This window comes from Candoia aspera, chromosome 1 (genome assembly GCF_035149785.1).
Source record: "Candoia aspera isolate rCanAsp1 chromosome 1, rCanAsp1.hap2, whole genome shotgun sequence".
NCBI lineage: Eukaryota > Metazoa > Chordata > Lepidosauria > Squamata > Boidae > Candoia > Candoia aspera.
In genome coordinates, this window is record NC_086153.1 from 205,144,391 (window position 1) to 205,171,452 (window position 27,062).

At 37.0% G+C, this 27,062-nt stretch overlaps 1 protein-coding gene across 3 annotated transcripts; it reads left to right on the forward strand.

The window, feature by feature from the left end:
* On the forward strand, window positions 1–26,925 carry ORC4 (origin recognition complex subunit 4). 3 transcript variants are annotated; one of them, XM_063318384.1, is made up of 14 exons: window positions 1–113; window positions 2,311–2,380; window positions 5,628–5,704; window positions 7,858–7,948; window positions 9,309–9,384; window positions 9,984–10,069; window positions 13,636–13,684; window positions 16,794–16,945; window positions 17,672–17,845; window positions 21,741–21,827; window positions 22,792–22,900; window positions 25,328–25,423; window positions 25,502–25,569; window positions 25,958–26,925. In XM_063318384.1, the coding sequence occupies exons 2-14, from the start codon at window positions 2,324–2,326 to the stop codon at window positions 26,138–26,140; spliced, it is 1,305 nt and encodes a 434-aa protein (XP_063174454.1). In that variant the 5' UTR covers window positions 1–113; window positions 2,311–2,323; the 3' UTR covers window positions 26,141–26,925. The 3 variants fall into 3 exon arrangements, with proteins under 3 accessions (XP_063174454.1, XP_063174453.1, XP_063174455.1); XM_063318383.1 differs by lacking the exon at window positions 1–113 and adding an exon at window positions 120–247; XM_063318385.1 differs by lacking the exons at window positions 1–113; window positions 25,328–25,423 and adding an exon at window positions 120–247.
* The last annotated feature ends 137 nt before the right edge of the window (window positions 26,926–27,062 follow it).

The window sequence follows — 27,062 nt, forward strand, 5'->3', positions numbered from 1 at the left end:
TGGAGGCGAGGAGGAAGAGAGTCTTGAAAAGGCCCGCGACAGAGAGGCAATCTTGTATATAAGGGTGTAAAACCGCTGTTACGCGCGTGCGTACTTGCTGCTAAGGTCACATGGTAGGTGCGTGGTGGTTGCTGGGAGGTTCGAGCAGTTGGCCGAGGAGTAACGACTCTCGCAGGGAGAGTTTGGGCCTGTCCGCGGTTGGACCCAGGAGAGGGAACGCAGGGAAGCTGAATGGAGTAGGGCAGCGGTGAGTCAAGAATCCGCATCGCCTGGGCGGTGGATCCCCTTTTATTAATGAGATTTCTGAGAATGGCAAACTGAGATCACGGCTCCAAGGCAGGTCAAGGATTCTGTTCTGCCTGAGAGAAAGGAGCAGACGGCTGTCCTCCTTGGTGTTTCTTCTGAGGGCTAAGGGGGCATAATGTCATTGAATCCGGGAGTTCGCTTCGTCAGGATAGGATCACCCAGAATGTAGGCTTTTAGAAAGGGCCCATTCATGGAGATTGAGACTATTAGAGACCTCCCGTCATGAGGGATGCATGTTATCTCGGTGGTCGCAGGTACGCCGAAGAACAGCCGGCGATTGCCCTCATTTACCGCTCCTGTGATTTATTTAGGTTTGATAAGCGACTTACTTGATCCTTGCACTTACGTAGTTTAGGTGGAAGGAGCTGGACAATTTTAGGGTGCCAAGTCCACTTGCAAGGCAATTTCACTGACTGTGATGGTTTATATTGGGCAGGTTGTAGCTCGGATGGTCATTTATTGAACTCTTCAGAACTGGGAGCTGCTACCCATCCGGCTGTCACGTGGTCCGTTCAGTCCAAGGCTCTGCTGTTTTATAAAAATAATAGTTATGTTTTACTTATAACGATAAGTAAAAAGTAGATATAAGTTATGACTGGTGTACTGTGAGTGATGAAAGCTGTCAAAGGATACTGGATGCTGCATATGGGATAGCAGGACAGTTGGCATAACAATTTAGTTGAGTTCCATCTCGAAGCAGTCTCAACAACATAGGTAGTTAACAATCAGTGAAATAGTATTGTAGGAAAGAAATAGCTTTCTCAAGTTTACATTTTTTAAACATTTCTGCTCCACTTTTTCATAAGTTTTTTGAACAAATGACACAAAAAACCACCAGAATTGCTGACATATGTGAAAGTTCACTTCCACATTTTGGTATATAAATATGCTCCCCTCATATGATATAAAAACAGGATCAGGGGACCGCTGACAGTACAAGTTGTGTGTGTGATGTAAGCTCCATCTGTGTTACTTTTGAAAATGAACTCTATACTACATTTCTCAATACAGATAATGCTGTGTTGAGCAAAAAGTATAATCTAAAACATCTACCCAGATGTTGAATCTTTCTAGCAGGTTTGTAAAGGTAAAAAGATAACACAAAGGTGGTAGTAAATAATTGTACAAATTTTATGAATTTTCAGTATAGAATAAAGAAGACTTCCATAGTAATGATGAAAACATGTTACTGTTAAGAATTTGGCTACTTAAGCATTTTCTGGTACTTGCATGTATTTGAGCTACTGGCAGCAAGAAACCAGATCTTCTCAACAGTCTCTGAGTAGCCTTTTGTGTCTTCCTGTGAGTAGCTGTCATGACACCTGCTGCCAAGATTTGGATGGCCTCAATCCTGTTAGCTTTCCATTGCACCTTGAAGGCCTAGTTTGTCCTTCAGGCACTGGGTCAGTATGTTAGTTGAACCTGATGTGTGAGGTTGGTTAGAGTCCCCACCCCACCCCCAAGTTTTATTAGGTGGCTTGGTCATATTGTATTCTTTACGAGTATGTTTATGTTTTGTTTTCTTACAGATATTTAAGTCATTGTTTTTACTTTTGTGTTACTTTGTTTTCATGCTTTTATCTATTGTTTACCTCCCAGAGTCACTCTGTTGTACAACTGTATACACACTTACAGATTGTACTCACATATATAACAACCAAGGACCTCAGAAACTTTTCAGGATTAGACATACAATTTCAGGAATAAAGAGAAGTCAGTGTTTGAAGAGAATTCAGATTATTGAAGGGAGCTTAGGATTTGAACCATCTTTTTTACAACTGAATTTTTAAACTGATAAAGTAATGTGTGTAAAATTATTTAATGACTTACAGTTGTCACTATTTGTCTCACTGAATGCTAAATGGCATTATGTGTGACTAGCAATACAGTTTTCTAAATTTTAGAAGTCTGTTTTTGCTGCTCAAAGTTAAAGAAGTAGCGAATAAGAATTATTTTCAACATATGCAATTAAGTTATGTAATATAAAATATTTTCTCCTTTTAGAATGTGAGTTAAAATGAGCAAACGGAAATTGAAGGAAGATAGCTTTACAAATGGGGAATGCATTTCAAAGGTTAGTAATACCATTCTTAGAATTTATTTTTAAATACAAGGGAAAATATAATTCAGTGATTTGTCCTGATAGTTAGATATCTATCTGCACAAGGGATTTTGTTAAGAATATGAAGCTCGATGCAGTGGAGGTCATCTTCCAGTACCTGGAGGCTTTTAAAAGTCAGGATGCAAGAAAGCATTTTGAAATTGAACTCAGGCAAGATGGATTTGCTGTCTATCAGCTCTAGTGGTGTATCTCAAGGAGGCAGCACTGCCTCTAAGGAAGCAGATCCATGACTTGGGGGTCCTTCTGGATTCATGACTACTAGTGGAAGGAGGAGGCAGTCATAATCAGAAGGTCTTGTGCCCAGCTCTGGTTGATATGCCAGTTGCAACCCTACCTGGAGTGGAAGGACCTTGCTGTAGTGACTTGTGCCCTCTGAGCTACTGTAAGGGACATTACAATGAGCTTCCTTTGAAGATCACTTGGAAATTGCACTTGGTCAAGAATGTGGCAGCCAACGTGTTGTTAGGCATTCAACACTGTGGCCACATTACACTAATTCTCTGTGCTTTACACTGGTTGCCAATAAGTTTCCAGATGCAATAAATGTAGATACTGTCTTTTCTCTGATCAAAGAAGTAAATTTAGCTATCTCAGCAAGTTCCATCATCTTCACCACCCATTCCTCCATTGTGGGCAACTCCATGTCTTTCCATCTTTGTGCATACAATAATCTCCCTGCAGTTATCATATGCAAAAACAAAGTTCCATGACATTTTTCCAGTTGTTTGACCATCAATCCCAAAATAAAAACCTCTGGTCTCAATTGTATATCTATATACTACTAAAACTCTTGTGTCTGTTTGATACGTTGTAACCTTTAACTGGGCGAAATGGTGTGTCGTAGGCCAACAGGTTTTGAACCAAGGTACCTCAAATAGGCTAACTTACAGGATGCAGGACCCATGACTCCCATGGAATTGAAATTTGGCAAATTTTATAAAACATGTTATGACATAAAACATTTCCTGTGGTCAGCTCCTGATGTTTGGCTGTGCTGTACAGTTCAATACAAATGACATGGGCTACTTTCAAGGCAGATACATCTCTGAATATCTCCCTGAATTTTTAAGAACTTTTCCAGTGAAAGCAGTACATTAGAAGCTCTGCAATTGTTGCAGACATTGAGGAATCTGGTAAGGAAATATTTCTAAAACAGTGACCTAACAGGTCACGGGTTTTCTAGGTAATGTGTGTATTTGAATCCAAAATTTTCTAGCTGTTTTACATGTCCACCAAGCAAGATAAAATGTCCTGTCTTCTTGTTTGCATTTCCAACATAAATTGGAATGCCTTTATGAATTCTAGACAATTTCTCTGGTGACATATTCCAATGGTACATCAGTTTATAAACATTCTCTTTAAGATTATAACATAGTGTAAATTTCAATACTTTCAACCCCATATTTTCCCATTGTTCCATCTGTATATTATAACCAAAAATTTTATAGTCTTTCACTTGTTCTTCTTCTGTTTCAAATTTCAGTAGAAGTGTATACATTTTAGCAGTTTACCGATTATATGTTCACCATCTGTACACCATTCTATTTCCAACTCAGTCTTACAGTGTTCAAAACCATAAACTCTTTTGTCTACTTTAAATCTTTCTAATAACTGTAGATAAGAAAACCACTGACAACTGTAACCCTCTGCCACCAGTTCTTCTCTTGATTTTGTTTTATATTCTCCTTTACAAAATTCTAGTATCTCAAGATAAGTTAGCCATTCGTGTTTGCCTATTATTTCTCGTCTATAAAACGCATCTTGTGCTGAAAGCCACAAAGGTGTTTTCAGGCACAACCTGGGTTTGTATCTATTCCATATTCTCAATATGGTGCATCTAACAATGATTTTTAAAATCTACGTTAATCTTGACCTTGTTGTACCACAAATATCCATGCCACCCAAATCTCAGGTCATGTCGTTCTAACTCCAGGAGCCTTCTATTTCTCAACAATGCACATTCTTTCATCCAAACCAGCAAACTGCAAAATACAATCTCAAATCAGGTAGACCCAATCTTCCTCTTTCCTTTGCATCTTGTAACACCTTGTATTTAACTCGTAGTTTTTTCACCTGCCACACAAATTAGATATATCCTCTGCTACAGTTTAAATGGTGCATCAGTTGTCAAAACAGGTATTGTCTGAAACAAAAACATCACTGTAGGCAAGACAGTCATTTTTATCACACAAATTCTCCCCAGCAATGATAATTGTAGTTTCTCCCATCTGAACTATCTTTTTTAACTTCATTCCATGTCTTAACATAGTTATTTTGAAATAACATACAATTCATATTTGTCATAGTGATGCCCAAATATTTTACTTTCTTCTCAATCTTAAAACCTGTTTTATTCATAAGTTCTGTTTGCTCTTCTATTTTCATGTTTTTGTTAACATCTTTTTCTGATTGTTGATCTTAAAACCTGCCAATGCACCAAATTCTTTTAGTTTTCCCATGAATGTTTCAATTCTCTTTTAATCTTTACTCCCACAATCCTCTCATCTTGTCTTATATCTCTATTCAGTATTTCAAGAACCAAAATAAACAAGAGAGGAGACAGTGGGCATCCCTGTCTTGTGCCTTTTTGCATCTCACAAGGCTTTGTTAGATCTCCATTAACAATTATTTGTGCTTCCTATGAAGTGTAAATCGATCTTACCCGTTTTATAAAGTTCTGTCCAAAATTAGTATCTTCCAAAACTTTGAACAAGAAATCCCAGTTCAAATTGCTGAAGGCCTTCTCTGCATCTAAGAAAATAAATGCAGCTTGGTTTTCATTATGTGGTCCAAAAATTCCAAAATGTCCAACACATTTCTAAGATTGTCCTTTAACTGTCTTTTAGGTAACCCACACTGATTCTCATGAATAAATTCTTGCAAAATTATGTTTAGCTTTTTAATGAAAGCACTGAGAAGCTTTACAAAATAATGCCAAGGGCAATGATATTTCCACTCTTCTCAAATTGTCTAATGTTCAGAATGATCAGTACATCTTTTATCTCGTATAAGTCTCCTGGAGACTTATAAATACCTTTCTTTACAAATATTAATTTATAGGTACTAGTAAAATATGTTATTTTCTGATCATGCATTTTTAATAAGGTCTGATCATGTTTGCAAGCCTCATAAGGTAAGGATAAAATTGTGTGTGTTAGTATCATATGTCTTTTAATGATATATGTCTAAATACTTATAGGTACAAAAACTATTACGTGAAAGACTCTGTCACCTGAATCCAAATGGAAAGTTATTTGGACTTGAGCATCAGTATAAGTAAGCAAAAATACTTTTTCCTTTGTTTTTGAGACTTTCATAATGAATCTCCTGGGTTTGAACTTCATAGACTTCAGAGATCTGTCCTTCCAAAATTAGGTTGGATTTAGAGTTTCAGTGAGCAGATTGCTGCAAATGTGATACTGCTATGTAGAGAGCAGGGGTGTGATTTGCCTATTTTCTCTCTTCCTAGAGCCCTCTGTGGTTTTTTCCAATGTAGGATATGTTGCTGACATTGAAGGATAAGAAAATAAACAAAAATGCTCTTCTGTTCACTAAAATATCCAATTACCAGAATGGAAAGACTCCTAGATTTAATTCATTTTTGCACCCAGAAGGATTCCCCCAGATAAGTAGCTCTGAACCTAATTATATTGCCTTGTAAATTCTCATAGATAAAAAGATAAAACATGAAAAAGGAACATTTCTGGTGGCACTTGTTCAAGACATCAGATGAAAACTGCTTTTCTTGAATTATCACAACAGTTATCATTATGCTGTCTCAGTCTAATAGAACACTTCACTTGTTAGAGTGGAAAGGAACACCATTCCTGGAGGTTCAGACATGAAAGTGAACCTAAATCTGAACTGTCAATCAAACTAAACCTGTCAATCTAGTAATAGACAGTCAAAACCTGGGAAAATCAAACACTGAGCAACCAATGACGAGCAAGAAAGTTTCTCTCTCAGGTGGACTTTTTACAAAAGTGGGGCCAGCTCCATTTTCCTTTGCCTTTTTGTATTTTGGATGAGGCAAAGAAGAAACCCCAATCCGCAGGAACCTTAGTTGGGGATCAGGAAATTTTACAGCAAGCTAAGAGGCAGTGCACCTTGATGCTGTGTGTGAGAGAGAGAGGGGTTGGGGGAGCACATAGCTGATACAAATCAGTCTTTTTCAATATAGTTGTTTAGTTCTTTATGTTATTCTACCTCTTCCTGCCTGGAGAGAATATGGAAGGAAAGCCTGGAAGGAGATTGTTACTATCCTAGAAAGGATTTTCTCTGGAATAAAGTAGCTAGTGGCAGCAGTCTTTCCCCAGGATCTGTGGATGGGTGCAGTAGGGTTGGGGTGGAGTGTTTGGAGACCCCCATATGGAAGTCAGAGATCCCACTCTACCACATCCTATCCCAAGTGGTTTAATTATACCTTATACATTCATATTCATATTGTTTGTTTGATTAATGTTCAGCCTTTCTATTGGAGAGATTTATTTTTATTTATTTATATTTCAAATTTCATCACCGTCCATCTCACTCGAAGAGCAACTCAAGAGGTGCTCAAAAAGCATGGTTTACTGGTTAGGGTTAGGGACATCAAGGGGTCTCTGAAGCTCCTTCCTTAAAATGATTTGATGCTCCCGATCAAGAAGATGCGTAAGACCCTTGGCCTCCCAGTCACCCACTGATTCCCAAAAACGTAGTGGCAGTCACCTAGGTCATAACAGCCTGGTGAAGACCACGGCATTTATGGCCAACAGTCTAGACGTACCGCAGTTCTCAGCACAGTTGTAGCTTCAAGTGTTGCTGTATGAGGACATCTGTGGCTCAATGCCTGGAACTTAACTGCTACATCCATGTAATTCTTCTGCTACCTAGGTAGTTGTCCTACCTAGGAGGAGAGCTCCTTGGCAGTTTTTTCTTCTAATGCTGCACTGAGTGACACATGCACAGGAGCAGCATGATCCTTACTCTTTTCTTTTAAATGCTACCAGCTTGGTTATAGGTCTAGGTTGAAGCTTTCTTTAGCAGACCTGGAACAAGTATTGCATTATTTGTAAGCTGGCACTTGGTTAGAACTCTTTTTGTCAGACCCTTTTTTCAGTTGGAAAAGGAAACTCCTGGATGGTATATAGACATTGTCCTTCCCACTGACAATGGGTTTTTATTCTTTTCAGTTATTAGTATTGTATCAGCCATATAGTGAATATGAGTTATAATCTTGCCATATGGTAGGAAGTCTTGTTGATATATTTAGTAGCCTTATTGGGAATTTTCAGATATTTCTTTGTTGATATTTAGTTATTTTGGTGTTGATGTCTTTTCAGTAATTGAATGGTAATTTATTTTTCAGTTGAGATGATACTTGGTATCTGAAAATTTCCCAAGATACGCCCTTGTCTGAAGTTGAAATGTGTGTCTTTCTTTTCCCATAGGCATTTACTTGAGCTGTTAAAACATACCGCTATTAATGGTGAAAGCAATTCTGTACTTATTATTGGACCACGAGGGTCAGGAAAGACTCTGGTAGTACTTTTAACTGTGTTTATGTTTAGTATATTAGATAATGGTCATTTCGTTATTCAGAGTATTTAAGCCTTAGCTTTCCCTCCTTTTAGTTATAGAATAATTATTATAATTATTAATATAATTCCCCCCTTTTAATATATACTTAGTGATGTGACTAGTGATGGAATAGTGTTCATTTGCAGAGTGGATTCTTTCTTTGCATTTTGCCTCCCACAAAGACTCCTCCAAACTTGCTACGTGACTCTCAGGGATAGATGTGAGAGGTGCAGGGGTGAAGAAGAGTCTGAGCAGAAGGCAATTTGTGAAATAATGGGTAAAATTCTTATTCTTTAAAATTGATAGCTCTTTGCCTCTCCTGCTTTTATTTATTCTTATGCATTCACATTTCACTTTTAAGTATATAAGCAAATTCTTACGAGAAAGCTTACAAAAATTTCAAAATAAGATAAAAGATACGACCAAGGCTGTTTTTTCCCACGGAGCAGATGAGTGGTGGTGAAAGAACCCTTTAGAATTATCCGTAATCTTGTCGTTAGAGCTTCTAACTCTAATTAAACAAACAACACACAAAACTCTATTGTGTCATGTCTTGATTAACAAATAGAGCTAACATTCACTCTCTTTGTTCACAAAGAGTTCCCAAACTTTCACCAGCATGTACAGATAGTATTGATATGAGTATGGCATTTTCTTTTCCAGTGGATATAGCAAATATTGTGGTTCCCTCTAACTTCTTCATATGTCCTTCTATCAAGCCATCAGTATTTCAGGTGTCATGCTTTACAACAGTCTACTAAATGTGCTACATGATAGGTATACTTTTAAAGTGTGCCTTTATGGAGAACCAGGAGTAGGTTTCACGGCAATATGTAGAGGTATCAAAAAAAGTATTTGGATTCCATGCAAGATTCTTCAAAGGGAAGAGAGGATATTTTTCCAGATTCCCCCCTCATATCTCCGTGTGCCTTTTCCTATTCTGTTTTCCAACCATCTGAAGCAGACTTCGAGTTGCGGAGCTTCAGTGGGAAGGGAATTAAAAGAGAATATCCCATTTACAGCCCCTGAAATCTGTTCTCCAGAACGATGTGTGTGATAATTGCTTCCCTTTTTCCTGCAGTTGGTGCCTATGAATTTCATGAATAAAATTCAATGAATTTTAGACCTTTCATGAAACTAAAAGAGCCTCCCATCTGTAAAAGAATCAGGGATCCAACCAAAAGGCAATAATAATAATTTATATTGCTAAATAGTGCCAAAAAACCTTAATTGTTTCTAAATACTGATAGTATATAATGTATAAGTATCCATATACAACTCTGTTTTACCATAAGTGATGAATTATTTAATGTTTTTCTAGTTAACTTGTCACGTCTTAAAAAACCTTCTGGAAATAAAGCAAGTAAGAGATAACGTCTTGCAGGTTCATTTAAATGGTAAGTAATATTTTTGATTACTAAATATAGTTTTCTAGAATATCTAGTTGTGTCTAAAAATTTAGACACTGCGTTAAGTAATAGGAAAGAAGTACTACTGTTGCTACTGCCTTCTGTGGTAGCAGGATAGAATAATACATAAAGCTTTCTAACTGCCATTTCAGCGTAGGATAGCTTTATGAAAATTTTGATTAGGTCATTGAACTAGTTGCTTTAGAGGCAACATTTCTGACATCTAAATCAAGTCTTGTGGCTCTCTAAATGTTACTGTAATATAATTCCCAGTAGCTCCAACCAATAGAGTCAATAGTGAGGGATGCTAGAATGGGTACTTCAAGCCTACAGTCTCTACCATTCTGCTTTAAACACTGTTTTAGAGTATTGGGGAAATGCTTTATGCTCAGGTGCAACTATTTCATGTGGTGCTTTCCTCTAAACTGGATCTAAATATGAAACCTAATTCATGTCAGTGCAATTCTGAATTTTACTTTGCCTGTTGCATATATCTTGGTTTTTCTCTGTTTGAAGATAGTATGTATCAAGCTGATAAAAGATAAATAAAGTCTAGAGTAAATAATATATTTTCTCTTACCTTGTAGGGTTATTACAGACCAATGGTAGAATTGCTTTGAAGGAGATTACAAGACAGCTAAATCTGGAGAATGTGGTTGGAGATAAAGTTTTTGTAAGTTAAACAATAAGTTATATTTAGAATTGCATATAGCCCTATATTGCAGTATGAATATGAGAATAATGTACTTGGTTAGTTTTAAATATAATTATCGTTTTGAGATTGCTTGAGTAATGTTAGCTACTGGTTCTAATTTTGGGTAAGGAGAAAAAAATAAATAAAATAAGCATGTATCTTACCTGAATCAACAAGGAATTAAATAGATGACTGTTGAGGTCAAGAAACAAATTCAGCAATACATGTAGGATATGGAAAGTGGCTTTTCTAGATCTTCTAAATAAGGTTGTTGTTGTTTTTGCCTTCTGAAAAAATCTTAACATTTTAATATCATACAACAAACACCAAAACGTGAAAATACTGAGAACTGAAAAAACAGGATTGTCAAGAATTCAGAAAATGTAATGGATGGTGTATATTAAAGTGGAGGGCTATTGCTTGCTGAACTTTTTAAATGAAGTCAGTTTGCATCCAAGTTTGAATTTTGCAGCTTAGACCAGCTCTTTATGCTTTTGCTTTCTGGTGAAGCTCAGCTTCCTTGTTTGGCCGTTACAACTTGATTTCCCTTAATTTTCTGTCTTGGCTTTGAGAAATAAAAAATAAGCTAAGTAATCAAGATAGTAATAAAACTTTGACAAGACTTGCAGATTGAAAAAAATACAAGAAACATAATATCAAAAAAATGAATGTCAGATTTGTTGCATAAGTAGATGTTGACTCAGAGGCTCTTCACATATTATCTGGAGACTAAGAAAAAGTTATGTATGTTGCCTTTGTGGATAACACATGTGCGTGTCCATTCGGAGGGGTGCAGGAAAAGGGAAAAAGAGTTTATTTCAAACACAGAACAAAACTGTTTGAGGCTGGTCATGATTTGGCAGAATTGAAACTGTGGATGTTTTGGTCATACAGTACTGGATTTCGAATGAAACAAAGTCCAGGTAGGGTGAGTAGGGCAAAACTGGTGCACGTTGCTCCTCTTTCCCATCCTCCCTCAAGTAGCTTCCAGCACAACACCTCTCACAATCGCCCCACCATCTTCCTGACGCCTTCCGTCCCTCCCATCGGGCACTACCACTATGCTCTAGGGCAGCATATTCAACTGACCTGACTGTCCCCTACTCTTCCCAACTGGCTTGGATGCTGCTTTCCTGGGGTGCCATATCTTGCTAGCCTGCTAGCCCCACCCCCACCGCCGCCCCAGGGCTTTTATCTAATTGTTTCTGTCTTGTTCATGAGAACTGATTGCAACATAGTTACACATACCACAGGTAAGCAAACCCCCATTTCTGCTTTGCCTGGCAAAGCTGACTTTCCTAGGCAGTTTGAAAGGAAAGCCTGAAGCATGTCTGACATTGGACATTGCACGCACAGGCAAAAACAGAGCACTGTTGGGATTGCACTCAGGGCTTTGCAGACAGAAGGGAGAAATGTTTATTGATGCCTTAGCTCTAACTGTATTGAAAATACAGGAGCTTGAGTGTCGAATGAAGAATAATCTAGGTGGTTATCATATACCAATATTAAAAAGAGGGAAGAAAAGATAAATTAAAAAAATTCTCTAAGTGCTTGTACTTTCATCATCCATGTTCAAGAATGATATCAAGCTATTACTCCTTATGCCTTCATTTGTTTAAGTAAGCAACCAGGAGCATTTTAAAGAGCTTTTTATTATGAAGAAATGCCATCTGGCTTAAAGGGAATTCTTTGTGGAGTCCTTGGTAGCTTGTCCTGCCAGTGTGGTTTTTTTTCCTTTCCTTGATAGAAATCAAGGAAAAACCTTAGTAGAAACTACACCCCCACCATCACTGGCAGGGCAAACTACTGTATATAACCAGGGAGCAAACCCCACACTCACCAGCACTGATGATGTCATCTAGTTGGGTAATGAAACGTCTGCAAGCAAACAACCAAGCTCAGAGAGCACCAACGACGCCACAGTTCAACCCTGATGGCTAAGAATAAACTGTCCTTTCAAATGGAAAAATACCTGACAGTGAGTCTGACTCAATACCATAGGATAGCTCTTACTAGAGCAAGGTTTGAGCAGCTAGACTCTATGGTCAAATATGGACGATTCCACCAAGTGCCTTACCTTGAGAGGACATGTGTTTGTGGAGCATCCGAAGTAGAAGACATTGCACATGTCCTATTTAACTTCCAACTATATGCCCCAGCAAGGGCTCAGTACCGTCAGACATTAATTGACAGAACCACATACTGGGACCGTAACAAAAGATTATGTTACTCCCTCCAGGGCACAAATACGTACGTGGTCAATAGAACTGTTAAGTTTATGGTTAGGGCTGTCCAACTGAGAACGCAATTTATAGAACACATTCGGGTGGCATGTAAAGGTGATGAATTCCTCTAAACTCACATTGCATCTGTATTTTATTACTTGTTTTATTATATCTTGCATTTTTATCTTACCAATTTATCTCTATTTTTCCCTACTGTATTTTATCGTATTTTATCTTACCATAGTATATTTTATCTTATCTTACTGTGTTTTACCTGTTTTATGGTATTATATTTTATATTTTATATCTCATAGTGGCTGATGCCCAACTTTTTGATATGGTCAATTGACTAATCAATAAAGTCATTCATTCATTCATACAGTTCAACCCTGAGCTACAGATACTCTCTTCTAAGGGAATTCTTTCCAAGAGATATTTTTTTCTGTCAGTCTTACATTCCTAAACAACTTAATTTCTCAAGGGGTTCAATTTAACTTTTATTAAATTGCATTATTTAGATGAGATTCCTGATTTTGTGATACTAAAGTAGTGAAATAGGTCAGTCCTATTTGAAATTTTTACAGTTCATGACACCAGAAAAGTTGGAGAATCTCAGTCTTATTGAAAGAATACATCTTTTTAAAATTGGTGTTGCTAAAATTCTGATTCTGCACAACTAGAATATTTCTCATTTTGAAGGGCTAAAATTATGGATTATTGTCAGAAACAGTTTGTTGTTGTTGGTATCATTATTATTTAAATTTATATGCCACTCAACTTTGTGTGGTTTAGATATTTAGATAATACTCTGCCTCAGCTATTAAAGTCCTTGGCTTTTTCGCTGCTCCCTTCCCATGCCACTTCCCCTCAGAACAAAACATCCAAAAGCACATGCCTTGCTTTGGATATCGGTGGAGAGAATGGTTTGTGTGCAGAACATTTTGCATATCCCTAATGTCTCTCACATCTGAAAAGGAATCTCAGATGGTCTTGAAACTGCAAGAGGAGGGGAAGTCAATTCATTTTATAGCAAAAGAAAACAAAATGTTCCATGAGTCAATAATGCATTCTTTGCTTCATAATAATGGCTAAAATCTAAAGAGAGCTTAGGGATTCCAAAGAATGTGTTAGCCGTAACAGTTTTGCTGCTTTGTAGCAGAAACAGCAGCTATTGCCATACTATAAATTTACAAAAAATGTAATTTGTTATTCAGAAGTTTTAAGTAAAGCAGATTTCTAGTTAGCAGTTAAAATATTGCAATTTTTCATATTTAGGGCTTTAATATACTAATTAGTCATTATAACTTGCTTGTCTTTTAGGGTAGTTTTGCAGAAAATCTTGCATTTCTTCTGGAAGCATTAAAGAGAGGTAAGCTTATTTCCTTGATAGCTAATAGTATAGAATATATGGTTTACTCTATCACTGAAATTTTAGAATTTACTAAGGTGAGGAGAAATTAGATTGCAGCTGAATGAAAAAAAAACCCTAGGAAAACTTTACATAAATGTTTAACATTTTCTGTGAGGTAGAAACTGAAGAGCTTCTGAGTCTTCAGATAAGTAACATGCACATTCAGATTTCAGAAATATAAATATGCTCTTTGGCTTACTGAGGGATAAAATTTTGCACAAGACTTTGCCAACAATGTTGCTCAGATTCATTGAAGTCTTGGCTTTTCGTGGTGGAGACGGGGGTGACATCTTGCCATATTATCTGGGATTCCTAGCCTGTGGACTTCAATACAGTGGTAAGGGTGCTTGTTAGTATGTCTTCTGCCATTTGTGGGCTGCATCAGTGTCCTTCTGTACTCTTAAGGAGAGCTGGGAATGTCTGATCAGCTGGATCTGGGAGGTAGTCAGTACTCCTTTGTGGAAGGGGTGTTTCCTGCTGCCTTGAAAGAGACAATACAGGTAGTCTTCGTTTAGTGGTTTGGGTCCAGCAACTTGTCATTAAGCGAAGCAGTTGCTGAATGAAACCGCGACTGTGCTTATGATATTACTTTAGCTTTTCTTTGCTTTACAGATCTGTGACGGTCATAAATGTGAGGATTGGTCGTAAAGTTACTCTTTCATCACTGTCGTTACTGTGAATGGTCTCTAAATGAGGCAGTTGCTAGACAAGGACTATCTGTAGTGTGTCCCCTCCTTGAGAAGCCCTCCCTTGATCCTGTGTTAGAAAATATTGTTCTGTCTCCAGCATCCCCTTTCTAGAGGAAATTGTTGAGGCATCTTTGGGAAGGAAACTTAGAGGAAACAGATTATTTGGACCCTTTTTACTCAGAGTTTAGGCCTGGTTATGCACTGATAATTAATCATTGTTGGGATCTAGATAGGAGGAGTATGCCCCTTCTGATCCTATTAGGCATCTTGGTGGCCTTTGACACCAATGACCATGTTATTCTTCTGGACCACTTATTGGCGTAGGGTGCTTCAGTGGTTCAGTTTCTTTCTCTGTGAGCGGTCCCAGTTAGTGATTGTAGAGGAGGAGAGGTCAGTTTAGTGGCCTCTGATGTGCAGAGGGCTACAGGGTTCGATTCTTTTTCCCTCTACTTTTTAAGAACACTAGAGGGGGTCATCCATTGGTTCAGGGTGTGGTATCATCAATACGCTGATGAAACCCAAATATTTATAGGTAGTGCTAGTTTAGCGACCACAGTTGGGACCAGCAACTTGGTTGTTAAGCAAAACAGTCCCTAAGTGGAACTGTGACTGTACTTACAATCTTACTTCAGCTTTCCTGTGCTTTACAGACCTGCGAAGGTTGTAAATTTGAGGATTGGTCACAAAGTTACTTGTTCATCACCATCGTAACTGTGGATGGTGGCTGTATGAGGGAGTCACTAAGCAAGGGCTTCCTGTATAGCCATCCTAGGGCTCACTGGCAATAGGATTGAAGTCTTGTCCCAGTATCTGGAGGTTATCACAGTTTGGATAGGGAGAAACAGGTTGAAGAAATTGTAATTGCTGTTCAAACATTGACATTCTCTGCTGCTCCTGGTGTTGTCTCTTGAATGAGTGGCACTGCCCTGAGAGAGCATGTTCATGACTTCAGGGTCCTCCTAAATTGTGAACTACTGCTGTTTGGGCAAGTGGAGGCTGTGCCAGAGGGCCTTTGCCCAGTTCCAGCTGGTGTACCAGTTGCAGTTCTCCCAGGAGTGGGAAGATCTAGCAACAGTAATTCAAGTTCTCATTGCCATCTGGTTGGACTACTGCAACGTGCTCTAGACCTGGGGATGTCTTTAAAGACCACTCAGAAATATAGTTAGTACAAAATGCAGTGACCCATTTATTAACTGGCACTAAACACTATGAACATACTACATTTGTGCTGGTGGCCTGGTGTTGGCTGCCAGTAGTATTCTGGGTGCAATTTAAAGTGCTGATTTTAACTTGTAAAGCACCAAGGTACTTACAGGACTGTCTCCTTCATCTCAAATCAGCCTGTCCAATACAAATAACTTGAAAAAAATTGCTGGAAGACAGGGGTGGGGAGATGGGGTGGGGGAGAGTAAGAGAAGAGGTTTTTCAGTTCTGACCCTCATATTGCTAAATGAAACTGCAATATTAATAATTTGCTCAGGTCTGTCTTCTATCCTGTTGGCCTTTCAGAAGTAGATTAAAAGGGAGGAATTTTAATTAATTAAGATTGTGCCTTAGAAATTGTGTATGTGCTTTGGTTTGAAAATAATTTTAAATATTTGTTGTTATTGTATTTATTATGAATATTTTCTTTTGTAAGCCGCTCAGAATTGCGTGATTGGGGTGGTCAAAAAATCTAATAAAACAGGCAATAAATAAATATGTCCTTATTTGCCCAACTTTGAAAGAGAGAGAAAAGCAGCATGATTTGCCCTGTTGGGTATAGAATAAAATGGAAACTTACACTGGCTTTGCAATATTTATTGCATTTTATAATTTTACAGCAATTATGAAGTTATGAAACTATTATTCACTTTTTTACTTTTTGCCTCAAAACTATTTAGAAAAAAAAACCTACTGATTAATATTGGTGAAATACACGGTGGTCATTATGTCGAGCCTTGTGGAAAATATTTGCTTGATTAGTCCAGGTCGGACATATTGACCCCTTGAGTTGTATGAGCAAACTTTATTAGTACTTGTTTTTTCTCAGTGCTTGTCCTGCCCAGTTGCAGGGTCCATTTTTTTTGCACTGCACTCACCTAATTCTTACAGTGGAGCTATCAGTGCACAATGCCACAAAGGGTTTTGTCGATCACCGGCTTGTCACAGAGCCCAGTGCTTTATTCAGCAATAAAGGAAGAAAATGTTGATTAATTATATAGAGTGTACAAGTACCACTTAGTTATTTATATAGTAAGTAACTTACATCTCAATTACTTATACAGAGGTTTTCTTAACATGCAGATTCTAAAGTAAGTTAAAATTCAGATGAATGTAATAATATTAAGGTGGCTTCTTGACAGTTCTAATATGTACCAATTTGATTCATATTTCAGGAGATCGTGACCACAGTTGCCCTGTTCTGTTCATTCTAGATGAGTTTGATTTGTTTGTCCATCATAAGAACCAAACGTTACTATATAACCTTTTTGATATATCACAATCAGCACAGACACCTATAGCTGTTATTGGTCTGACTTGTAGACTGGTAAGACAATATAGTTCTCTCCCCCCCCCCCCATAAGCCATTAGGAGTCTGTGCAAGATCAGATACTTCTGAAAATATTTCTCTATTTTAGATTAGATGCAAGTAAAGATGCTTTCAGGAGTTATAAATTAGTTTCACTTATTAAGTGTAGGAAACTGTTTCAACCATAACAGTGCATGAACAATATAACAGCCAAAAGTACTTCACTGGCTATTGGCTTGTTTCTTCCTGATGCATTTTGAAAATGTCTGCCAAAGAAAGTTCATATAGGTAGTTCTTACGTTGTTTTACTCGCTAAACCGCGCTCAGAAGCTTGGAAGAGTAACACATACACACACACAGTGCAACCAATTACCAGAGGCAGAACCACTCAAAACAGAGTGGATTGAAATGTTTGTGCGTGTGAGCTGCTCCCAAACTTCTGTTTATCCTCTGTGGGGCATAGAATGCTAGACCAGATGAACTGTTGGCTTCGATCCTGCAGCATATGGGTGTTTAAGCTTTTTACTTTAAGCTTGGAACATTTAAAACTACCGTTCCAAGCTCTTAATATTTTGTGATACCCCTAGTTTAGTTTATAGATGAACTAGAAGTTTGATTCATGAACATGCTACTCTTGAAATGTATGAGCTTGCAGAATAATAGCATTAGAAGTTTATCATTAAAAATATCTGATATACTTGGATTAAATAATAACTGAAAGCTGTATTTGTAATCTTTTATTAGGATATTCTAGAACTCATGGAGAAAAGAGTGAAGTCAAGATTTTCCCACCGGCAAATATACTTAATGAATTCTTTTGATTTTAAAACGTATTTGAATATTTGTAAAGAACAATTATCCCTTCCTCCAGAATTTCCAGAAAAGTCCTTTCTCCAGAAGTGGAATAAAAACATACAGGTAATTAAAATAAAGGCAGTAACAAACAACTGAATTGCCTGTTTAAGTTTCTCCACATAAACTCAGGGGAACAGAAATGATCTTGACAGTTTACATCCCTGTTTCCCAGGTAGCAATTATATATATGTCTTAATAATACATTGGTTTTATATATGATTGGAGAATTGGCAGAGCAAACCTGGATCCAAGAGCAGCTCCCAGGGGGTGGGGGGACATTTTGGCCATTTTGTCTTTTCTTTGGAACCCTGTAGATATTTCAACTCTACAGTCAGATTTCTAAGGACAAGAAGCAAAAAGGAAGGAGGGGGGATTTGTCCATTGTTTCTGTTGCCTGCAAGATCATTCTGTTTGCAGAGTTCTCCCCCGCAATCCTGTATCCAGTGTTAGTGTTAAAGGGAGGAGAACGTCAATGTGCAAATCAAGTTGTGCTTAATATTTTGCTCTTTCACATACCTATATACATACATACATACATACATACATACATACATACATATTTAGGCTATACAGAGTTGCTTTGCGCTTCATTTCTTTTCTTTAGTGAAGCAGCTGTGCATCCACATGCAGTGTGAAATCATGAGTGGTATAAAGTATAAAGCAGCCATATGAGCATGGAAAAAGAGCATGGAGTTGAGGCAGTTGAATGAGTTATTTTGTAAGCTTACTCAGCTCCCTTTCAGTCTGGTTCATCCTGTTCTCTAAACAAGATGCATATTAAATGAGATGTTTCATCTACAGACACAGATAGTGCTTAAAAGTTTTAAGTTTTGAGATTAGACACAAAATGCCAGGTCTTAGAATAGTTAGTACATAACCTGAGAGGCAACTTTTAAAGCATAACAACCCGGCTGGATTAAATTCTAAGTGATCTATTTAGCAATGATTAAAATGATTAAAGAGTCGGTTTAAAATTTAATTTCCCATTGGTAACTCCCTCACGTATTCCTGCAACTACTAAAACATGATCTATATGGTTTCATTCTTACATGTCTTTGTTATATACAATGAAACCTCAGTTTTGCAGACATTGATGCAACAGACTTAGCATGTAGTGAACCAAATTTTTGTCTTAAATTATATAAATTGTGGCAGTCCTGTACCTTCATATTTAACATATGTTCATATTTATTTATATCCTGCCTTTATTATTTTTATAAATAACTCGAGGCAGCAAACATACCTAATACTCCTTCCTCCTCCTGTTTTCCCCACAACAGCAACCCTGTGAGGTGAGTTGGGCTGAGAGAGAGGGACTGGCCCGAGGTCACCCAGCCGGCTTTCATGCCTAAGGTGGGACTAGAACTCTCAGTTGCCTGGTTTCTAGCCCAGCATCTTAACCACTAGACCAAACTGGCTAAAGTAGACAACCCTTCCCCCCATTAAGTTAAACACAGTTTCACTATTTTATAAATCTAGTGCGCCTCCTTTTCTTTTTTCCCAATACAGAATAGACCTTTTGTGGGCCCAACTGCCAATGTATTTTCCTTGATTAATTATGGACTTACAGGAAAACTGAGCAGTGTTGATATCTTTTCTCCTGCTTTGGTTCAGCCATAACTTTTCAAAAAAAACAGCAACAATGTATTTTTTATAAGTGAAAATAAGGGCTAATAACGACAACACTAATTGGAGAAGTCTATTTTTATCATCAAAATAGCTGTTTACTAATTATGTATGACAAATCTCGATAAAATAGTTAAGAGCAGAGACATCACACTGACAACAAAGGCCCGCATAGTTAAAGCAATGGTGTTCCCCATAGTAACATATGGCTGCGAGAGCTGGACCACAAGGAAGGCTGAGCGAAGGAAGATCGATGCTTTTGAACTGTGGTGTTGGAGGAAAATTCTGAGAGTGCCTTGGACTGCAAGAAGATCAAACCAGTCCATCCTCCAGGAAATAAAGCCAGACTGCTCACTTGAGGGAATGATATTCAAGGCAAAACTGAAATACTTTGGCCACCTAATGAGAAGACAGGACACCCTGGAGAAGATGCTAGTGCTAGGGAGAGGAAGGCAAAAGGAAGAGGGGCCGACCAAGGGCAAGGTGGATGGATGATATTCTAGAGGTGATGGACTTGTCCCTGGGGGAGCTGGGGGTGTTGACAACCGACAGGAAGCTCTGGCGTGGGCTGGTCCATGAAGTCACGAAGAGTCGGAAGTGACTGAACAAATAAAACTATTTATGAGATAATTCTTCATATTTGAAAATGATTAATTATTTGTATATAAAAACCTTTAATTCTTTTTGACTGAAATAATTACTACAGAGAAGGCTACAACTTTACACTTCTTTACAACTTTACCATCCTTTTGGAGGATATTTCAGGAGCCATAGGAGTTTTCAGATTTTTTCCCTGATGCCAGAGGAAGAGAACCATCTCGTAAGCCTCACTGGTGAACTTTCAGAATGGTCTAGAACAAGTGCTTCTCTGAAAGCATAATACAAAAAGAAAGCATGCTGAAAGATACTGTGGATTCACAACACTGCTCTGTTCCTGGAACATTAGTTCGTTTTGTGAGGTTCATGGAATGTGGCCCAAGCAATGGGCTGTTCTAGTGGTGGCCCCCAATTTTGGATTATCTACTCCAGAAATACCGACGGCCCCAACCCTGCCATCAAGCCCCATGGGGCAGAATGGTGCCAAGCAAGCCAGAATCATACTGATTTCATTAAGGAGCTTGAAGAATGCAAGAATTAGGAGCACTGTTCAGAATCTTGGACACTGTGCCTGGAAATTTCAGCCTTTTATTAGTTAGGTCATTATGGGAGCCTCTTTGAAAGTTTTGCATCTCTCCTACCTTGGTTTTCTTCACAGGTCTAAGCTGCTATTCCATAGAAAAGCCACTAATGAATTCTATTGTCTGTCGTTTATGTCTAGAGGGCCTCCTGTTTCTTTCTCAGCCACCTCACAGTTCCTCACGTACGCTTTTTTAAAAATAAGCTAAAACCATTGTATTTAAATGTGCGTTTGGTCCTCTGTCATTCTTAATTACTCAGAGCCTGTCAGGATTGGGGTGTGAATAAATACAGGATATAAATAAGTAAACAAAGTTTCATGCCCGTTGTGATCATTAAGACATTTGTAAAACAAAAGCAAACCCCCTCACAGCTAAATAAAAAGCAAAGTAGCACTACTATTATAAAGCAGGGCATTATAAAAGGTGGTTCTGCCTAAATTGCTCCCTTTCCCTCTGCGGCGAATAACTTGCTCATTTAATTGGTTTAATCTTAAATATAGCTGTGTTTTAATAATTTACAACTGATAGGTTTAAAAAAAAATTCAAATTGGTTTAGATTTTCTAAAATTGATTACAGGTAGTCCTCACTTAATGATGGTAATTGGGACTGGAATTTCTGTCACTAAGTGACACAGTTGTAAAGCACAACATCACGCGACTACACCACTTAGTGACAGAAATTCTGGCACTTCCAGTTGCTGTTGTTAAGTGAATCACCATGGGTTGTTAAGTGAGGATGTCACATGGTTGCCATTTGCGACCTGGCTTTCCCATTGACTTCACTTGTGGGAAGCCAGCAAAGAAGGTTGCAAATGGTGATCATGTGACTGTGGGATGCTGCAATGTCATAATTGCAGGATCGTGGTCATGGGACTGCAGGGATGCTGCAATTGATGTAAGTACGAGGATCGGTCGTAACTACCATTCATTCAGCGCTGTTGTAAGTTCAAATGGTTGCTGGGCGAGTGGTTGTTAAGTGAGGACTGCCTGTATGCCACTTTTTCGGGAAGTGCATATTTGTGTTATTGATAAATACATAATCTTACATGTTTTGATGTTAATTAAGCAACTCTTAATCTTTCCTGACTCATTGTATAAAGATATGTTCCAGTATATGAAGTGTATTTGATCAATAATTTTAAAATTAATTTTAGTCTCTTCTAGAAGACACAAAAGTTCAAGATGTTCTGCAAAATCAGTTTTATTATAGTAAAGACCTGCGGTGTCTGTTCATGTTGCTGGTAAGATGTTAGTATTTTAATTCCTTAGTTGTAATCAAGAAATAAATAATAATTCAGATAAATGGAAAGGAGTAGAATTGCTAGGGAAAAAAAGAAAAAAACCTGATTTACTATGCTAAAGTTTGTGATCAATACACGATAAATGGTTTAGATATTTTTCTTTAAAATGTATTTGTTCTCTTTGTACACTGTCATGCAAATCACAATTGGCCTCAAAAGTGAAGGATGGTCATTTTAGGAACATTTAATGTGAATTCTGAAAGCCATTACATTTTAAATTTTGTAATTTAATATATTGAGTGCTTATCTTTTGGGGCCATAGAAGCATACTTCTGCATGAATAACACTTTTCATCCATTTATTCTTGCACATGCACCCCAACTTGGCCCTGGAAAGTCCCCAGCCTTTAGAGCGGATTCACTTATTTGATGGAGAAGTGAGGAAGATTCGGTTCCGTGGTTGAATGCCATCCTGCAAGCAGATTGTACTATCTTTAGAATAATGGTTCCCAACCTTTTTACCAATGGACTTGACTGTTTCCAAATTAATGTTAATCAAGATTTATGCAACCAGAAACAGTTGGCATGCCTGTCTTGCCCACTTTTTGCATTCTGACTTTTCTGTAAGTGTCCTGGCTTTTTATGACCAGAAATTTTCCATGATGTCTAAAGCTTAAAATTCCGGTTTAAAATCAGAGTTTCTATGCTCAAACTCACACAGGGAGCTAGCTGAAAGGCATTCCATTGTTCCTAACATTACATTGCATTAATTTATGTTGTCCTAAGCCTAGGACAAAGCTGCGAAATACAGTGTTTTATTCTGAGCAAAAACAGCCACATTAAGCTTGGGATGTTATGCACCTCCATCCTGCAGTAATAATCTGATTATTATAGCAACTTTTGGTGAAAAATTGTAGACTTTATTTGGGAATGAACAATTAAATAGTTTATTTTCTAATTCTCAGATGCTTGCTTCCAATAATGTAACTGTGTCCCACCCTTATATTCGTGTCTCTGACTTCCTTGAAGCAAGCAGACTCTGCAGAATGGACACAAAAACGAATATTGTGCACGGTAAGACAATATTTGTAATGAATGCGTACATTTTTGGTATAGCATTAATGGAGGAGTGATTGTTACATATTTATGTGCAGGCATAAAATGGCAGACAGGGTCTTATGCATGTGTAGAAGCATACACTACAGAGACAGATTTTCTCCATTGCTTTTGAAGTTTGATGAGCAGGCTTGCTAAATGAGGGGTGGTTATGTATAATTTTTTAAAAGAAATTTTCAAGAGAATAAAAACAATGCAAATTTTGAAAGAAAAAGTAAAGTAATAAATGAAAAAAAAATAAAAAAGAACGAAAGAAAAGGTTATAAAGAAGCAGATTCCAATCTTTTTAACAGCAATTACAAGTACATTTATATGTTACCTTCTATCTCTAAGGTTACAACACAATTTCCTTCTTTCCATAGTCTACCCTTTCTAATCATCAAACCCATAAACCTCAAGTTCATTTTTTTCCTTTTTTCCAGCAAAAAGTCCATAATGGGTTTCCAGTCACTAATAAATGTGGTTATTGTCCTTTCTCTAATCAGACAAGTCAATTTTGCCATCTCTGCTAATTTTGTCATCTTCACCAGCATTCCTCCATTGTGGGTATTTCAGAGTCTTTCCATTCTTGCACATATAATAATCCCGCAGCAATTACCATACATAAAAACAATATTCCATTTTCTAATTGTCTATCCATTAGTCCCAGCAAGAAAAGTTCTGGTTTCAATTGAATATTAGTCTTTAAAATTCTTTGTATCACTGTGTGTATTTGAACCCAAAATTTTCTGGCTTTTTCGTAAGTCCATGAGGCATGACAAAATGTACCTTTATATCTTGTAGATAGCTTTTCCAGAGCCATGTACCAATGGTACATCATTTTATAAAAATTCTCTTTTAAGTTATAAGATAATGTAAATTTCACTCCTTATTTTCCCATTGTTCCATCAGTATATTATGTCCAAAGTTCTTAGCCCATTTTATCATATACCCTTTCACATCTTGTTCTTCCGTTTCAAATTTCAACAAAAGTTTATACATTTTAGCAATTACATTTTCATCATTTGTACATAGTTCAATTTCAAATTCTGTCTTGTGGTGTTCAATTCTGAATGTCCTGTTGTCTACCTTAAATCTTTCTCTTAACTGTGCGTATGAAACCCATTGAAAGCTAAATCCCTCTGCAGTCAGTGTCTTGATTTCATCTTACATTTTCCATGCTCATGTTCTAACAGCTCTCTATATGTTAACCATCTCTTTTTGCCTGCTGTTTCTTTTCTATAAAATGCTTCTTTTGCTGAGACCCATAAAGGCATTTTTGGGCACAATCTGGGTTTCTGTCTATTCCATATTCTCAATATGGAACTTCTAATATAGTGATTTTTAAAATCTACATTAACCTTAACTTTATCATGCCATAGGAAACCATGTTATCCAAACCATGCTATCCAGAACCCTTCTAGTTCTAAAATTCTCTTATTTCTCAGCAGCACCTGCTCTTTCATCCAAACCTAGTAGCAGGCTGCAAAATACAATTTCAAATCAAGCAATCCCAATCCTCCTTGTTCTTTTGCATCTTGGAGGATTTTATATTTAACCCTTAGCTTTTTACCTTACCATACAAACCTGTGGCATTCCTTAAATGGTACCTCAGTTTACCTTCAAAACATATGCATTGTTTGAAACAAAAACATCATCCTAGGCAATACATTCATTTTTATCACAGAAATTCTCCCCAACAATGACAGTTGTAATTTCTCCCATTTTAGCATATCCTTCTTAATTTCATTCCATGTCTTAACATAATTGTTCTGAAATAACATACAATTCATATTAGTCATAGTAATACCCAAGTATTTCACTTTTTTCTCAATCTTAAAACCTGTTTTTTTCAATAAATTCTTTTTGCTCTTCCATCCTCATGTTTTTTGTTAACATGAATTAGTTTTCTCATTGTTAATTTTAAATCCAGTGAACGCACCAAAATCCTTCAATTTTCCATTGATACTTCTATTCCTTCCAAATGATTTTCCAAAATTATCAGCTTTAAACAAGAAAGTCCAGTTCAAATTGTCAGAGGCCTTTTCTGCATCTAGAAAGATCAATGCAGCTTGTTTTTTATTATGTTGTTCTAAGTATTCCAAATGTCCAAGACATCTCTGGTATTATCTCTCAACTGTCTTTTGGTAAAAATGGACATTGATCTTCATGAATAAAATCCGGTAAGACGATTTTCATCCTTTCAACTAAAATCATCATGAATAACTAAAAACAGTTAGGATAACCTTGAAGGTCTAAATGATGACAAATGATGTATGTAAAAAAAATGATTGCAGGTACAAACGTTTTCATATTCCATTTGGATTTGAACACCAAAATTATACTTTGGATATTTTAAAAGATAAGAAGTAAGAGGTGCTAATTTTTATCCTCTTTCTCTTCTAGGTCTGTCTGTGCTGGAATTGTGCCTCATAATAGCTATGAAGCATTTAAATGATACTTATGAAGGAGAACCATTTAATTTTCAGATGGTTTATCATGGTGAGGTGATAATAGATTCTTTGTAAAAGACATATTGTTCCCCTAAGACCGTAAAGTAACACACATTTGTTAATGCAGAGTATCAGAAGTTTGTTCAGAGGAAAGCGCATACTGTGTACAATTTTGAGAAGCCTGTTGTCATGAAGGTATGTATGGTTTCTCTTCTAGGAAAAGCTGATTTCTATTTTATTGTCACAGACCGTTAATGGTGCATTCTGGATATGATAACAATACAGATGCTTTAACGTTTAAATATGGTTTTGCTAAAACTTTGGTGGTGAAATATTCTGCTTACATGAATTTGTGTATTTGATCACTATGTCTGATGTTGTACTGCCCTCTGGTGCCTATTTAATGCATTTGTGTAGCTTCCCATTTTAAACTAATTTGGGGGTGATTTTGACACTAAACAAGGGTTTAGATAGATTTTGATTCTAATTTTACTTATACTTTTCTGGTGAATTATCTTTGAAACTACAGAATATAGTTTAGTTTGAATCTATACATGATTTGCTTGTATTGCTTTATTTTTAGGCCTTTGAACGCTTACAGCATCTCGAATTGATAAAACCTGTAGAAGGCCCATCTAATTCTGTACAGAGAGAATATTTGCTAATGAAACTGCTTCTGGACAACAGCCAAGTTATAGAAGCTTTGCAAGTGTATCCAAACTGCCCAACTGATGTCAAACAGTGGGCTACATCTTCAGTCCACTGAATATAGATTTCATAAGTTTGAGTCGCGTTGAAGGTTAGCAGTCTTCAGAATCAGCATTACCATTTGAAAAACACATCTTGAAATTATGGATGTTTGTCTTCAGCTGTATGGGACTTGCTTAAATCATGAGGGATCCTCTTCTTTTTAAACAAAGAAAAATTCCCAAGAAGTGTATTATTTGGGCCTAAATTAGAAATTGCCCTATTAAAATGATCTCAAGTATCATATGAAAATTATATTCTTCATTTTAGTTCATTTTAATTTTTTCTGGTCACTAGTATCTGTTGCTCAAATTATATGCAAAGAAACATAGTATACTGGTAAGATTATCAGTAGAGCATTTGAAAACTCTTGTATTCTGTTGTACCTCAGTAGGAAAGTAAGCATTTTTCTAAGGAGTTGAACAGATTCAAACTCATTTTGTGAACTTAGTAGTACTTATTCAAGACAACAGGAACAATTTTCTTAGTCTTAAAATACAATTCCAATAAAGTCCTGATTTTGGTATAGTACACCTATTTTAATATTGTAGTAGCAACATTTTCCCTGACAAAGTGGCATGGTAAGCAGGAACAACGTATGTAGACGTTTCTTTTCCCTGTAAAATGTGATGATATGTTGCAGACTCAGGAGCTAGGACAGTAAGGAGAAATATAGTATAATAATTATTACTTTTATTATTATTATTCATTCCTACATACTGCCTGTTGAATTAATACAATGGAAAGCCAGATATTAAAGGCAATCTGTTTGTAAATTACCAAGTTAAACTATTACCTACCTAATTGGTTTTATGGATTATTCATATTGAAAGAGACATTCTGTTTTCAGGATTTAAAAAGGCTGCTGGTGTGAACTTTTTGTGAGATGGGCAATTAGTTTAATAAACTCTTGCAATAAAGCACTACATTCAAAATATTCA